This window comes from Mobula birostris, chromosome 25 (assembly GCF_030028105.1).
Source record: "Mobula birostris isolate sMobBir1 chromosome 25, sMobBir1.hap1, whole genome shotgun sequence".
NCBI classification, from domain to species: Eukaryota; Metazoa; Chordata; class Chondrichthyes; order Myliobatiformes; family Myliobatidae; genus Mobula; species Mobula birostris.
This window is the reverse complement of record NC_092394.1, coordinates 61,377,145-61,390,809: the sequence shown is the minus strand read 5'-3', so window position 1 is coordinate 61,390,809 and position 13,665 is coordinate 61,377,145. Positions and strand designations below refer to the sequence as shown.

The 13,665-nt window shown below is 40.7% G+C and overlaps 1 protein-coding gene across 2 annotated transcripts in view; it reads left to right on the top strand.

Moving 5' to 3' along the window:
• eif4enif1 (eukaryotic translation initiation factor 4E nuclear import factor 1) overlaps positions 1 to 12,951 on the top strand; it is a 52,959-nt gene extending 40,008 nt beyond the window's left edge. For both annotated transcript variants that reach the window (XM_072243730.1, XM_072243729.1), the window contains 8 exons: positions 3,743 to 3,914; positions 5,384 to 5,463; positions 6,484 to 6,629; positions 7,087 to 7,174; positions 7,623 to 7,749; positions 9,330 to 9,674; positions 10,954 to 11,136; positions 12,287 to 12,951. In XM_072243730.1, coding sequence (XP_072099831.1) covers positions 3,743 to 3,914; positions 5,384 to 5,463; positions 6,484 to 6,629; positions 7,087 to 7,174; positions 7,623 to 7,749; positions 9,330 to 9,674; positions 10,954 to 11,136; positions 12,287 to 12,492 — 1,347 coding nt within the window. In that variant the 3' untranslated portion in view covers positions 12,493 to 12,951. The remainder of the gene's footprint in view (positions 1 to 3,742; positions 3,915 to 5,383; positions 5,464 to 6,483; positions 6,630 to 7,086; positions 7,175 to 7,622; positions 7,750 to 9,329; positions 9,675 to 10,953; positions 11,137 to 12,286) is intronic.
• Positions 12,952 to 13,665: the final 714 nt, after the last annotated feature.

Sequence of the window (13,665 nt, the reverse complement as noted above, 5' to 3'; positions counted from 1 at the left end):
ATGGCGCACTTTCAGTGTAGCAGACGAAGTAGGGGTGTTTTCACAAAGCACTGTTTGGATTACCTAGGACTTCAGCCGTTAGTCCTTGCAAGATAGTTGTAAGTAACTTTGTTCAGCCTACAGTAGCCATCCTTCCCCTGTTACCTACTGGGCTATAACACTTATTCCCAAATTTGTGGGTTGGGTTACTCTCTGGATTCTAGCCTATATCTTTTGTCTGACTTAAAGACCCTTATTACATTATTTGCTGTTTGCCACTGTGCAATTTACTCTCCAGATTCTAGTCTTTCACGTATGGCTTAATATGTAGTGACTTTGTAAAAGTATTCAGCCCCTAAACCTTTGTTCACTGAAGTGAGTATTACAATCAGGGATATCGATAAATTTAGCTGAGAATTTTTATTCATGAATCACATCAGAATCAGAATAATATCACCAGCATATGTTGTGAAATTTGTTAACTTTGCAGCAGCAGCACAATGCAATACATGATATAGAAAACAATTACAGTGAGTAAGGTATATGCATACTCAATAGTTAAGTCATACAAAAACAGTTTTAAAAGAAAGTAGTGAGGTAGTATTCATGGACTTGATGTCCATTTAGAAATCTGGCAGAGGGGAAGAAGCTGTTCTTGAATTGCTGAGCGTGTGCCTTCAGGCTCTGTACCTCCTTCCTGACAGTAATAATGAGATAAATGCATAAATGCATTCTATAAATGCATCCAGGACGTACGTCCTGGATGGTAGGGGTACTTGATGATGGAAGCTGCTTTTCTGATGCACTACTCCTTGAAGATGCCTTGGATACTATGGAGGCTAGTACCCATGTTGGAGCTAACTAATTTTATACTGCTCTGCAGCTTCAGTTCTGTACAGTAGCCACCCCATACTGGACGGTGATGTAGCCAGTTGGGATGCTCTCTGCGATACACCTGTAGAAGTTTTGAGTGTTTTTGGTGACTGACAAAACCTCCTCAAACTCATGATGAAATGCGGCCACTGCCTTGCTGCCTTTAAAACTGCACTGATCTATTGGAACCAGGTTAGATCCTCTGATATTGACGCACAGGAACTTCAAATTGCTCACTCTCCTCTTCTGATCCCTATGAGGACTGGTTTGTGTTCTGTCATCTTGCCCTTTTAGCCCCACCCCTTTATATAAAAAAAAAAACAGTATAGCCCAAAAAATAAAGTTGTAGAACTAAAACTGAAATGTCAGCAGTTGAAAAGTATTCATCCCCCTTTGCTCAGTACTTGAGCTATAAGTTTCTATTAGCTTTGCACAACATAATAGAGCAAGATTTGCCCATTCCCCTTGCTAAATTGCTCAAGCTGTGCCAGGTTATTTGAAGAGCGGTGGTGGATAGCAGTCTTGAGGTCTTCCCAGAGACATTCGATCAGTTAGGGTTAGAACTCTGACTGGGCTGCTAAAGGACTTGAATTTTGTTCATTTGAAGGTACTCCATGGTTACTCTGGCTGTGTGCTTCAGGATGTTGTCCTGCTGAAAGACTAACTTCCTCAAGTTTCCAGCAGAGTCTGGCAGGTTCTTATCTAGGATCTCTAGTATTTAGCAGTACTCGTCTTTCAATACTGTCTGGACTTCTAGCACCTAGTGCTGAAAAGCATCCCTGCAGTACGGATGGCATTACCTGCTGATGCACAATTTTAAGATGTATGACACACTACTTAGGCCAGAAAATTCTCATCCAGCCAAAAGACCTTTTCCACATCTTTACATTATCTAAGTGATGCTTTGCAAAATCTTTCTTTTAAGCTAGGGCTTCTTCCTTGCCACTCTTCTATAAATGCATTTATTGTGCAAGGCCTTAGTGGCTGCAACTGAAGTTCATGGCTCCACAATCTAATTTCTGCAGTTCTGTGTGACAACATCTGCAGATTTTCTCTTGTTTATGATTGGACAACCTAAAGGAACCATTATCATATTATGATCACTGTCATTACTGAGCTCTTTCCTTTTTTGGTACTGTCCTATTCAGGATGAATTCAGTGTTCCATTGCTTTAGAATATTTTTGTCTTCACAGTATAATTTGTTAACACGAACTTTTGGTGACTGAAGCCCCCCAAATTAGCTCAGTTGTGTTTTCCTGGTGTTTTTTTTTCCCCCCTTTTTTGTCAAGCACTTAACTGGTCCACCTATTCATGAACAAATGCTAATACAACCACCTTCTCTGAAGATCATCTCAAGCCTTGGCTCTTTCTCTTAATTCTCGTCAGCAACCTATCCATCTTTTCACCTTGCTCCATCGTGTCTTTTACAAAACCATTTTTAAAAAATAAATAACTTATCGACATCTAACACAGAAAAGGACATTCTGGCTCTTTGAGCCATGCACCTAGCCATCCCCAATTTAATCCTATCCTAATCATGGGACAATTTACCACAACCAGTTGACCAATGGGGGGTGGGGGGGGGAGGTGGGCGGAGAGAAACCAGAGCATCTGGAGGAAATCCACACAGCCATGGGGAGAAAGTACAAACTCCTCAGAAGCAGTGGCTGAAAATCCAGGAAGCTTCATCCTGGATTCCCCCCACGTGATCCTTTGTAGTTGGCCAGCTTTCTTGCTTTAACTTAAATGTAGTTTTGTAAAAGTGGAAGGGTGGTATATTGAGATCTGACTGTCCTTGCATTTCTTCCTTGTTTATGGCAACTGAAAACAAAATTGGAATAACAAGAATATTAGAATCATGGAATTGCATTTGGGAACCGAGAGGTACTGTTGCAGCTATATAGAACCCTGGTCAGACCCCACTTGGAGTACTGTGCTCAGTTCTGGTCGCCTCATTACAGGAAGGATCTGGAAGCCATAGAAAGGGTGCAGAGGAGATTTAGAAGGATGTTGCCTGGATTGGGGAGCATGCCTTATGAGAATAGGTTGAGTGAACTCGACTTTTTCTCCTTGGAGTGGCGGAGGATGAGAGGTGACCTGATAGAGGTATATAAGATGATGAGAGGCATTGATCGTGTGGATAGTCAGAGGCTTTTTCCCAGGGCTGAAATGTTTGCCACAAGAGGACACAGGTTTAAGGTGCTGGGGAGTAGGTACAGAGGAGATGTCAGGGGTAAGTTTTTTTTTAAACTTAGTGGTGAGTGCGTGGAATGGGTTGCCCACGATGGTGGTGGAGGCGGATATGATAGGGTCTTTTAAGAGACTCCTGGATAGGTACGTGGAGCTTAGAAAAATAGAGGGCTATGGGGAAGTCTAGTAATTTCTAAGGTAGGGGCATGTACAGCACAACTTTGTGGACCGAAGGTCCTGTATTGTGCTGTAGGTTTTCTGTTTCTAAGATATGTGAGTGACACGTTGATTATTTGCTTGCTTGTTTTTGCAGACCTCAGTATTACACACAACCTCCAGTGTAATGCATGGCATCATTGATTAACTTGCAAAGTTTTTCCTGATGTGGGAACTTCTAAAATGAAGCAACTGACATTTCATTTTGACATTTGTTGCATAGCTTGTAAACCAAGTTTTGGAAAGTTTTTAGCTTTGTCCAGAATGTGCTTTTTTTTTTCCTCTTTGCTGTACATCTAGTAAGCCTGTGCATGTATGTTTTGCTAATGTTATTACAATTCTGAAGTGGCAAGGTGGCTACAAAGAAACCCAAGTTTAATTTCAAAATTTACTTGTGGAGTTAGATCTTCACTGATGGAAGCTTTAATTTTAAATATTTTGTGTGATATAACTGTTTGGATCAAATTGTGAATTTTTGTACAGGAAATTCTACCCCCCTCTGTAATGGGGCCTCCATCCCCAGATATTCTAGGTGACTTGCTTGGCAGTCAGAATCATCACACACCAGTCCTTAATCAGCAAGGCCATTCGTCCCCCATACCAGCATTCCAGCAGCCATCCCCTTCGGAGTTCTTCAGAGTCAAGTCTCCAATTGGTGAGCATAATATCTGCATCTAGTAACATAATATTAATGAATCTCAGTACACATTTGTGCTTCATAATGACTATCTGATAGACAATTTGTGCTTAAACTATTCTAAATTTCAGTTATCTACTTGAGGGGTGCAAATTCTTCAAATTAGTTATCACTCAGAGACAGTCCACACTATGCCGGATAATTTTGAAAACAAAGTCTTTTCATTTTGACCTTCCGTCCACACTGAAACGTCGTTTTCAGCCCCCAAAAACGGAGATTTTCAGAAACTGTCTCCAGGGTGAATAAATCTGAAAACACCTAATATCTGTTGCAGTGTGTACGGAGTAACCAGAGCTTTTTAAAACCGCTGGCATGACGTGCCGGAACAGATGGCGACAGCGCAGCATTTCATTCTTTTTCTTCCTCCCCCCTCCTCCCCCCCTCCTCCTCCCCCCCCCATTTGATTCTGCGCTTCACAGAACCTAACAATTTCAGAACAGACAGCAACGAGACTGAAGCCAGAAGAGTTAGAAATGTGCCCACCAGATACTTTGACCCATAGCTTTCTGAATGAATAAGTATACTCACTTTGCCCTGTTTTCTGTCCTTGCTTGTATGAAGGTGCTTTACCTATTTATGCAAGTACTTCTCTGGCAATAGATGTGTAACAGCCTAATGTAACATTGTATGGAAATACAAGATAACACTGCAGACATGTTTTATACATTTAACAAGGTGCTTTATTAATGCAACAGAGTTGGTCAGTTTTTCAATGTTTGTCATCAGCCGGGTACTACTGTCCATGAACTCCCTGTTGGTTGCCTCCATACACTCCAGTATTTGTGTGTTTTTTTTTTTTTAGTTTTACGTCCTCCTGCACGAGAGCCAAGAGCAATTCCTTTGAAGTTTTTCTACTCTGTAACTGGACAAACGCGCACCAAGTATATCGTTTCCTCTTCACTTGTCTTCTGTGTGTCCTGTGCATGCCCAGTAGGGGGAGATTTGCCCAAATATCCGTCTAATGTGGACAGAAATATTTTTAAAAATGCTTAGTGTGGACGCCTATCGTTTTTACTCGAAACCGGCATTTTCAAAATTATCCGATGTAGTGTGGACGTAGCCTCAGTTCCCATTTGCTGCATAAAAAGATCATTAACTTAGGGCTGCCACAATTGTTTTCCAGCTGCTGTAATAACCACGCCTAGTATTATTGGCTAGGTAACTGTAGAAGTAGGAATTGCCCTTGCACGATTTAAGTAGCATATACTCTAACTATAAATGTGGAGTGACTGGAGCCATTCCTGAAATCAGAGTTGGGTTGCCAGTCAGATTTAAATTGGAGGGTTACAGCAATTTGGTTTGGTTGTCTGAAGACACTTTGAGGTGTTAGGGGGAAAGAAAACTTTTGGGATTCAGTTCAGTTATGGTCAAACTGTTTCCACTACAACTACCATCAAAATGGCCAGGTTTTTATTTTTATTTTGTAGGTTATCCCCAAAATTCAACCCACATTCAAGATCACTACCAAGGACTGCCATTGTCAAAAAATGTATCTCCTATTCCACAGGTAGGTGGTGTCAGTCACTTTATATTTTTGACCAAATGTGGCATTCAGTCTGCTTATTTTCAATGGCTTAAAATATTTTTATGATATGGTAAAATCTGAGTTTTTCATTGTGTTAATCCTGGAACAAAATTTGGGGGGATTTAGAACATAGGACAGTGCAGCACAGTAAGGCCTTTTGTCCCATGAAGTTGGGTTGGCCCTTTAGTCTACTTTAAGATCAATATAATCCTTCCCTCCCACATAGCCCTTCAAGTTTCTTTCCTCTTTCATCAGTGTGCCTATATGTGTTTCTTCAATGCCCTTAATGCATCTGCCTCTAGCACCACTCCTGGCAATATGTTCTATGCACCTATCACTCTTTTAGAAGACAAAATCTACCTCTGACAGTTAGCGTGCATTACATGGGCTAAAGGACTTGTTTCCCTGTGTAGTGCTCCTTTGTGTCAAAGGCATCAGACTCTCTCCATACCAATTTTCAAAAGTAATGCACTTGAATTTCAGTCCTAACTTCTGGAATTGCTACTGGAGAGGCATGTTGGTGCAAACCTGGAGATGCTTCCTCACAGCTCCAGTGATCTGGGTTCAATCCTGTACTTGTAAGTTTTTTTTCCTGGATCCACTTGAAATTGGTAGGTTAATTATCTGTTCAAAATTGAGTGATGGAGCCTGGAGGAAGTTGCCAGGCATGTGGGGTGAATAAAGTGGAAATGGTACAAGATTAAACAGAGTTTGTGTTTAGATTCTGTCTGCTCTGGGGCTGTATCACTGGCTACTGCAGGGTTGGCACAGGAATTGCTTCCAGGGTCACATCTGTTTAGTTCGATTTAGATACAAAGTAATATTTAAATTTGCTGATGGAAAGCTAGGAGGAAATATGGGTTGAGAAAGATGCAAGGAGAATTTGAGGGGAAACAGTTCAAGTGAATGGATAAAGACACAGTAGAATGCAATGTATTGGAACTGCTGCCATCCAAATTGTGAGCCAGTAGCTAGCTCCTGATTCAGTCCTTGATCTAATAGGCTGATAGTCCATCCCAGCTGGATATGAGACCGGGAGCCATGGAACGTCTTCCTTTTGCACAAGATCTGCATGTGCCTGGTGGGGAAGTTTACCAACCTGGATATGGGAAAATCCACCACGAACACAGGGATAGCTACAGTGTCAGGTATGGATCTTTAAATTGAAGCTTTGCTGTAGATAAAATGTATTTACTGATCTAATTTATAACTGTGATCTGCTAATCTAAGTTAGAATTTGTAATTGAACTGGAATATGTCAATTAGTTTCATATAAAGACTTTGAGTATATCTTTAAGCTAGGATTCTTTTCTAACTTTCAATTTGCTAAAGAGGTTGTTTTCTTTATAGAAACTGTACATCAGGAAGTAGTGCATAGCAAATTTTCACCGACTCTAAATTGAAGGTGCAAACTTGCAGAGCTTTGAAAGGAGTAATTAGAGGGACTAACTGGGTAATTGGGATTTGAACATGAGTGTTTCCTTTAATATTCAAGTTGTATAACTGAGTGATCCATGCGGTCCGAGGTATTGCTGACTTGAGTCTGCAGACTGCTGCACCAAGCAACAATGTGTTCTCTATTCTAACAACCTCTCCTGATTTTAGGCAGCAGCGAATTCGTTCACCTGGGCCACCTAGTCAGCATAGATTAAATGCAGCATCACCATCACAGGCCTCCTCATTCACAAACATGGTAAGAATCATCAGTGGACTTGAGGGGATGTGATTGTATTGATAGATAAAACAGCTCAGAAAAATTAGAACTTTTGTTTGAGGAAACAGATATCTTGTATGACATGTGGCACTGTCACAGCTGCTCTTGACAGATTCTAAACCTTAGCATATAGAATGTTTATTTCTGACTTTTTATAAACCAAATCACACTTGACATTTTTTTTCCGTACAGCATGTATTGTCAAATGAAAAGCTGTAGATGCGATGTTAGGACAAAGTTTGCTCCAAGTTAGAGAAGCTTGGATCAAAAGTTCAACTTGTTTCAAGCAGAGACTGCATGAATGTTTTGGGTTGAGAATAGAGGTGAAAGGAAGGTTTGATATTGGAACCACACATTGAAGGTAGATCAAGCCAAATGTTTCCAGGTTGTAATTCTCCCTTGTTTTATCTTTTTCCCCCACATGGAGCTTTCTCCATCATTCACTCCTACCTCAGTAATCCGAAAGATGTTTGAAAGTAAAGACAAATTCAAGGATGGGAAGGAAACCCATCCAGTGAAGGACCTTGTGGAGGATAGACACTGCCTAATGGAAGGTAATGGAAGCTCGAAGTGCATTATTTGTCATTGCCATTTACTGTATGTTTATCCTTGTACCCACAATGCACATGGAAAGCAAATTGAGTGGTGGGAGCTTCAGTTACTGTACTTGTAGCTCATCAATTAGTTTGTAAGCTCAGGTTTAAAGAAAGCAGTTGACCTTAACAGGGCAAAAAAATACCAACTAATAATCCAACAGAAGTGAAGCAGTAATACCACATTTAGAAAAACATGCTGGTTGAATTGGGGGTGGGGGGAAGAAACAGATGAAATTTAATGCTGAGAATTGCTATATTCTAAGTAGTGTAGACCCAGAGTTACAATTCCAAAAGGTGCAAGAATTTGTGTGATGGTGGGCAGGATTTATGGAGTTAATGGGTGGAGAGGGAGAGGCACATAATAAGTCACTGGAGGTTAAAACTTTTTATTTTATTTATATATATATATATATATAAATATAAAAAAAAAACACAACAACAAAATCAGATGCCCAAGGGCAGGGTTCACCAGCAAGGAAGTCACAAATCTATTAATGCTTGGTTTGGCTATAACTGCGATCATCATACTATGGTGTAAAGTGCTTTAGATTGCAGAGGTAAATGTCCAAAATGGAGGGTAGATAGACTGTAGATGCGGGGAGGGGAAGCATTAACAATTTGAATCCATCTTTCAGTAGTTTGACCTGAGCATTTTTATTCTAAACATAAGGGACATGGTTATTTGCTTGTACTGGAGAACAACCCTTTTGGCCCACCATATCTGCCTCATTCATGATGCTAGTCTAATCCCATCTGCCTGCATGTAATCCATATCCATCTATTCCCCATTTTTCTGACCAAATGCCTCTTAGATGTTACTGTATCTGCTTCTGCCACCTTCCCTGGTGGTGTAATCGAGGCTCTTAACACTCCATAACCTACAGTATTTACATTTTTATCCTGGAGGAAAAAGACTATCTACAGTATGCCTCATTTTTATGTACTTGAGTTGTCCCTTGTCTCTGGATCCAGGGACAATCAAAGGTTGTCCAACCTCACTTCTAATACAATCCAATCCAGGTAACATACTGGTCAACCTCTTCTGCATCCCCTCCAAAGCCTGCACAGACTTTCTATAGTTATGGTGAGCAGAGCTGCACACAGTACTCAATGCAGCTTGATCAAAGGTAAATGTGTCATAGGTACACATTGGTGTGTAAATCAGTCCATAGCTCCCTGAAAGCAGCAAATTCCCTCCTAAATCATTGCAGCATTTCACACTTGTAGGGTGGCTTGTGGAAAGGGGTTGAAGTTGGTAATAATCATGAAAGCATAGTTACAAATTATTTCCATTGAATGAGAGGACATTGAAGACAAAAGAACAAGAAGGGATATTGAACTTCTGTATACTTGCATTGCCAATCTTAATTATTTGCATGTATAGTGGAAGGTACAATTGACTGCCATCTAGAAAGGATTATATAATGCGTGATGGACCTTCTATACTATAACTGCTCTGATTAAGTAATATATGGTATAAAAAAAAAAACCTAAAGCTCAAGTTTGAATTCAACTTTTTGTTGCTTCACGTTTTGCAGGCCACTTGTCACCTGGTTCTCAACAGGAAAACACAAATCGAGGAGCATCTCCTATAGGAGGGGCAAGGACAACATACCACAGATCTGCATGTACAACTCCTCAGTTAAACCAAATGCGTTTCACAAAAGACCAAGACTATAGAGCTAGATCTACAGGAAGGAAAACTCCAACTGGGGCTTCTCCAGTTCCTGGGTCTTCATTTCCTCGACTCATTTGTCCTCTGTCCCTCATGTCACATGTACCACTTGTGCGTCAGTCTCCTCACTTGCCTCCAGGGGTAGTTCAGAGGATGCTGGCACAAAGCAGTTCACCACAACAGCTGCAACCAGCATTACTTCATGCAGGTGAGTGCAGAGCAATTCATTATTTAATCTTAAATCATGGCTATAGAATTTCATTAAGTAATTTTTTGGTAGGAGAACATGGAGGTGCTTTTCTGTTTATCCTGGTCTAAGTTGGAGAAATTTGAGAGAAGGGCAGCACAGTAGTCTAGTGGTTGGTACAACCATTTACAGTGCAGGCGGCCTGCATTCAATTCCCACTGCTGCCTGTAAGGAGTTTGTACGTTCTCCCTGTCACCACGTAGGCTTCCTCTTTGTGCTCAGATTTCCTCCCAAATCCAAAGACCTACTGTTTAGCAGGCTGGTTGGTCATTGTAAATTATCCTGTGATTAGGCTAGGATTAAATTGGGGATCGCTCGAAGGGCCTACGTGTTGTATCTCAATAAATAACAAATATTGATTGTCTACTGGAAACACTATACCTGTTTAAAATGGTGTGAATGTTTCCTATGAAAGTAAGCCATCAAATTGACCCAAGTGTAATTTGGGTGAATTCATAACTTCAAATTTTTCATAACTCCAGATTATTCAGCCCATTGAGTGTATAACTAACCATTCTCATTTTCATTTTCCCAACTGCACCCTAACTTTCTGCACAAGGCAGTTTACAGTGGCCAGTTAAGCTGCCAGCACTTTTGGAGATGGTGGAAGAAACTCACAGGAAAATGCTGCAGTCAGACTGTAGCTTTATATCTCATAGCTGAGCAGACTCAGTGGGTCAAATGGCCTATAGATTAGGTGTTCCTTAAAATTGTAAACTGGTCAGTGGTTTGCTTGCATCTCTTTCTATCTGATTCTTCAGTAGTACATAAATGATTTGCTATAGAATACAATTGGAATTGACTTCACACTAATTTCGCATTACAACTGAGGAAAAGTTGTAAACCACTTTGAACTATACATCTATATGAAAACTGCTCTAACCATACCCGAATTGAGAAATGAAGCTTTGTGAGCAGAAGGCTATAGCACATGAAATGTTCATCTCAGGTGGAGGGGAGTCGCTCCAATGGTAACCCTAGGTATTGAAAGTTTGTGCCAGTTGGGGATTGGATTGTCAGCTTCCTTGGTTGAGGTAGCTAGAGCATTAAACTGAAATTGCATTTTAAACTGTTTTAATAGTATTAGCAAATGATAGCTAATCTCCATGTCAGAATGCTGCTTAATATTCTGCTATTGTTAAGCATTGAAAAGAGCCTGAATTCTCCAGTAAATAATGGCATATACAAGAATTGCAAGCAGCTCAGAAACCTACAACTTGTCTCCCAAATCTTTTGTCAGGTATGTTTCAGTCGGGTGTGGATCTATCACATTTGCAAAGCCTTCCTCCAACTCTCCTTGGACAGACTTTCTACCCTCTTCCAGCAAGTGGCCTCCCTCTCCTGAATCCTCGAGCTGCAATATCTGCAGCACAGATTCAGGCATCTGGGACATCCCTGCAGCATCTGGCCATGATAAGACAAGGTAATAAATTCAATTTGTATTTGAAGCTTCAAATCTTTGTCATTGTTGAAAGATCAGTCACATCGGTAGTAAATTTTATCTGGTTGGAAATGGTGAGGAAGGCTGCTAGATTGTTTGAATTTGATTATGAAGTCATCCATTTGACCTTTGACCCTCAGCAGGAAGGCAGGGAATGTGGTGGTTGCTCTTGGCCACTGATCCTAGCTCTTGGATCCTTGATCTGGAGAAGCTGGGCACTTAAGTGTTATGACTATTCAGATTTTTGAACTGAAGATATGGTAACAATGAAGCATCTTGTTATAGCCCATCTGGTGTACATGCTCAACATGTTTAGCGTTTGAATCCAAACCTAACTGGCTTCACCAAATTGCCTTTGAAGTGAGACACTTGATAGAACTGAATTGCATTGAAGACAGTCTGTACTCTATTGGCCAATTAATGGAACATAACTGCTATTATTATGAAGCACTTGCACCTGAGTGCTATTCAGTTAGAGGCTTTCTATCAGGGCTGCTGTTCCCAGTCTCTTCAGCCTTGGTCTGAACTGGGCTCAAACTGAATTAGATGAGAGTGCTGTTCTTGGCATCAAGGCAGTATTTGAGTTTGGATTAGAGCATTGGTAACACTGAGATCAATAGACATCTAGTGGAAATGCACTAATGGTGGTTAGATTGTTATAGGTAGTTTATGCAGACCCAGGCCATCAATGCAAGAGTTCCTCACAGGCCAATGGAATCTTCAGTGCTGCTCCACATCATGGTCTTAAATGAGTGTTTGCTTGCGTGACTCAATTCCATTTGCAACTTGTTAAATGCTATTGGTGGATGCATGCAGAAGGGCCCAGACAAATTCCCACAGTGTCTCCAAGATTCTCATCACCTGTTGTCATTGACATTCAATCAATTACCTTTGGATCCCTACTACTAATCTGGGTGGGTTTCTAGGGGAGACTCTCTAGTTCCTTGTAGCAAAGAATGAATTGGTTAACATATGGCTGCAATAGTCGGCCAGAGGTTGGGTCTTCTATGCCACGGACTTTACCCCAGCTGGAAGATACAAATTCATGGAGTAAATGCTCCCCATTGGCCTGGATGTGTCGTTCTAACACAAGTTTGAGACATTTGACACCTAATTATTTTTCTTCTAACAGTGTTGCAGTCACCAAGTACAAGTGGCCAAGGACCTGGAGCGCATCTACACTTGAACCAACCGAATTCTACACTGCAACCTCTCCATCAGAGAAGTGGATCCCCTGTCAATCTCTCCAAGTGGTTTGGCAGTGATGTCCTTCAACAACCATTGCCATCTATGCCTAGTAAAGTGATCAGTGTGGATGAACTTGAACTCCATCAGTAGAAATGTGGCAAAGTAAAATATATGAAAAGATGGGAGTTTTTTAGAAGGGAGCTGCAGGCATCAAAGTACGAGGGGAGTGGTCCGGAAAGTGGATTTGTTTGATACCCAGTGTTTCCTGAGCCTCTTGACTGGAAAAAATGCTACTTGGGTGTAACTAAACCCAACAGTAAGATAAGTGGAGGAAAGCTTGATCAGTTGATCTCTGTGGCAAATGCCTGTCTGGAACACTGGATACTTTTAAGAATCCAGTAAACTCTTATAGAAGAAAAAAGTGATTTATTTTTTTTTTTTTTTTTTTTTTTTGGAAGGGGCTTTACAAATGTAGGCCACCATGAGAATTGTATAGACCTTATGTACAGAAACTTGTGTAAAATAACATCTGTACATATGCAGTGGGAGACTGTACATAAAACTGCTGGAAGGATGAATGCAATGACTTGTAAACCAGTTTTGCTGAAATTTTGTATCTTTTTTGTGCAGTTTTGCAGCATGAATATTTTTAATTTCCAATGCACTACATGGTTCCTGAGCAGGCCTGTGAACATTGACCAGTAGGTAGTAACTGAGCAGACAACCCTGTACTGGGAATATTGTGTATATACTAGATTTGATTTAATGCTGGGAGTAGCAAGTGGCAGAAAACACTGTAAACTTTTTTTGTTGAAAAATCTAGGTGAGATTGGATCCAGTTTATTGTTATGGGGCTAGGACCCAAGTCTTCAGCATCAAGTCATCCTTGGTCATCTAGTTGATTCTGATGTCCACAAAGACTGTTTGGGTTGAATTGGGGCAGGGGGGGGATGTAGGCTTGAATTTGTTAACTTTCATTTTGCAAAAAGATGGCTGAGTGAGTTGTAAATTTGCTTACCAGTTGGGCACAAGCCCCTCAGCACCCATACAATGTTGCCTCTAGCGTTCAGGAAGTAGTGTGGTTTCTTGTGCCTTTTTTTTTGCTCTGTGGCTAAAAAGGCTATTTTCTCCTCCCTCTCCCAAACCAATTTAATGTACTGACCCTTCTCTACACAGTAAAGCTCTGCTTTGCATTGTTCAGTAATGTGACCCATAACTGCTGGAATTCATTGTTTTAGGGAAGGGAAAGCACAAAGATTTTCAAAAGGATAATAAAATATGAATTCAATGTTAAGCTTCCAATTAATGAAAAAATTTCTCCCA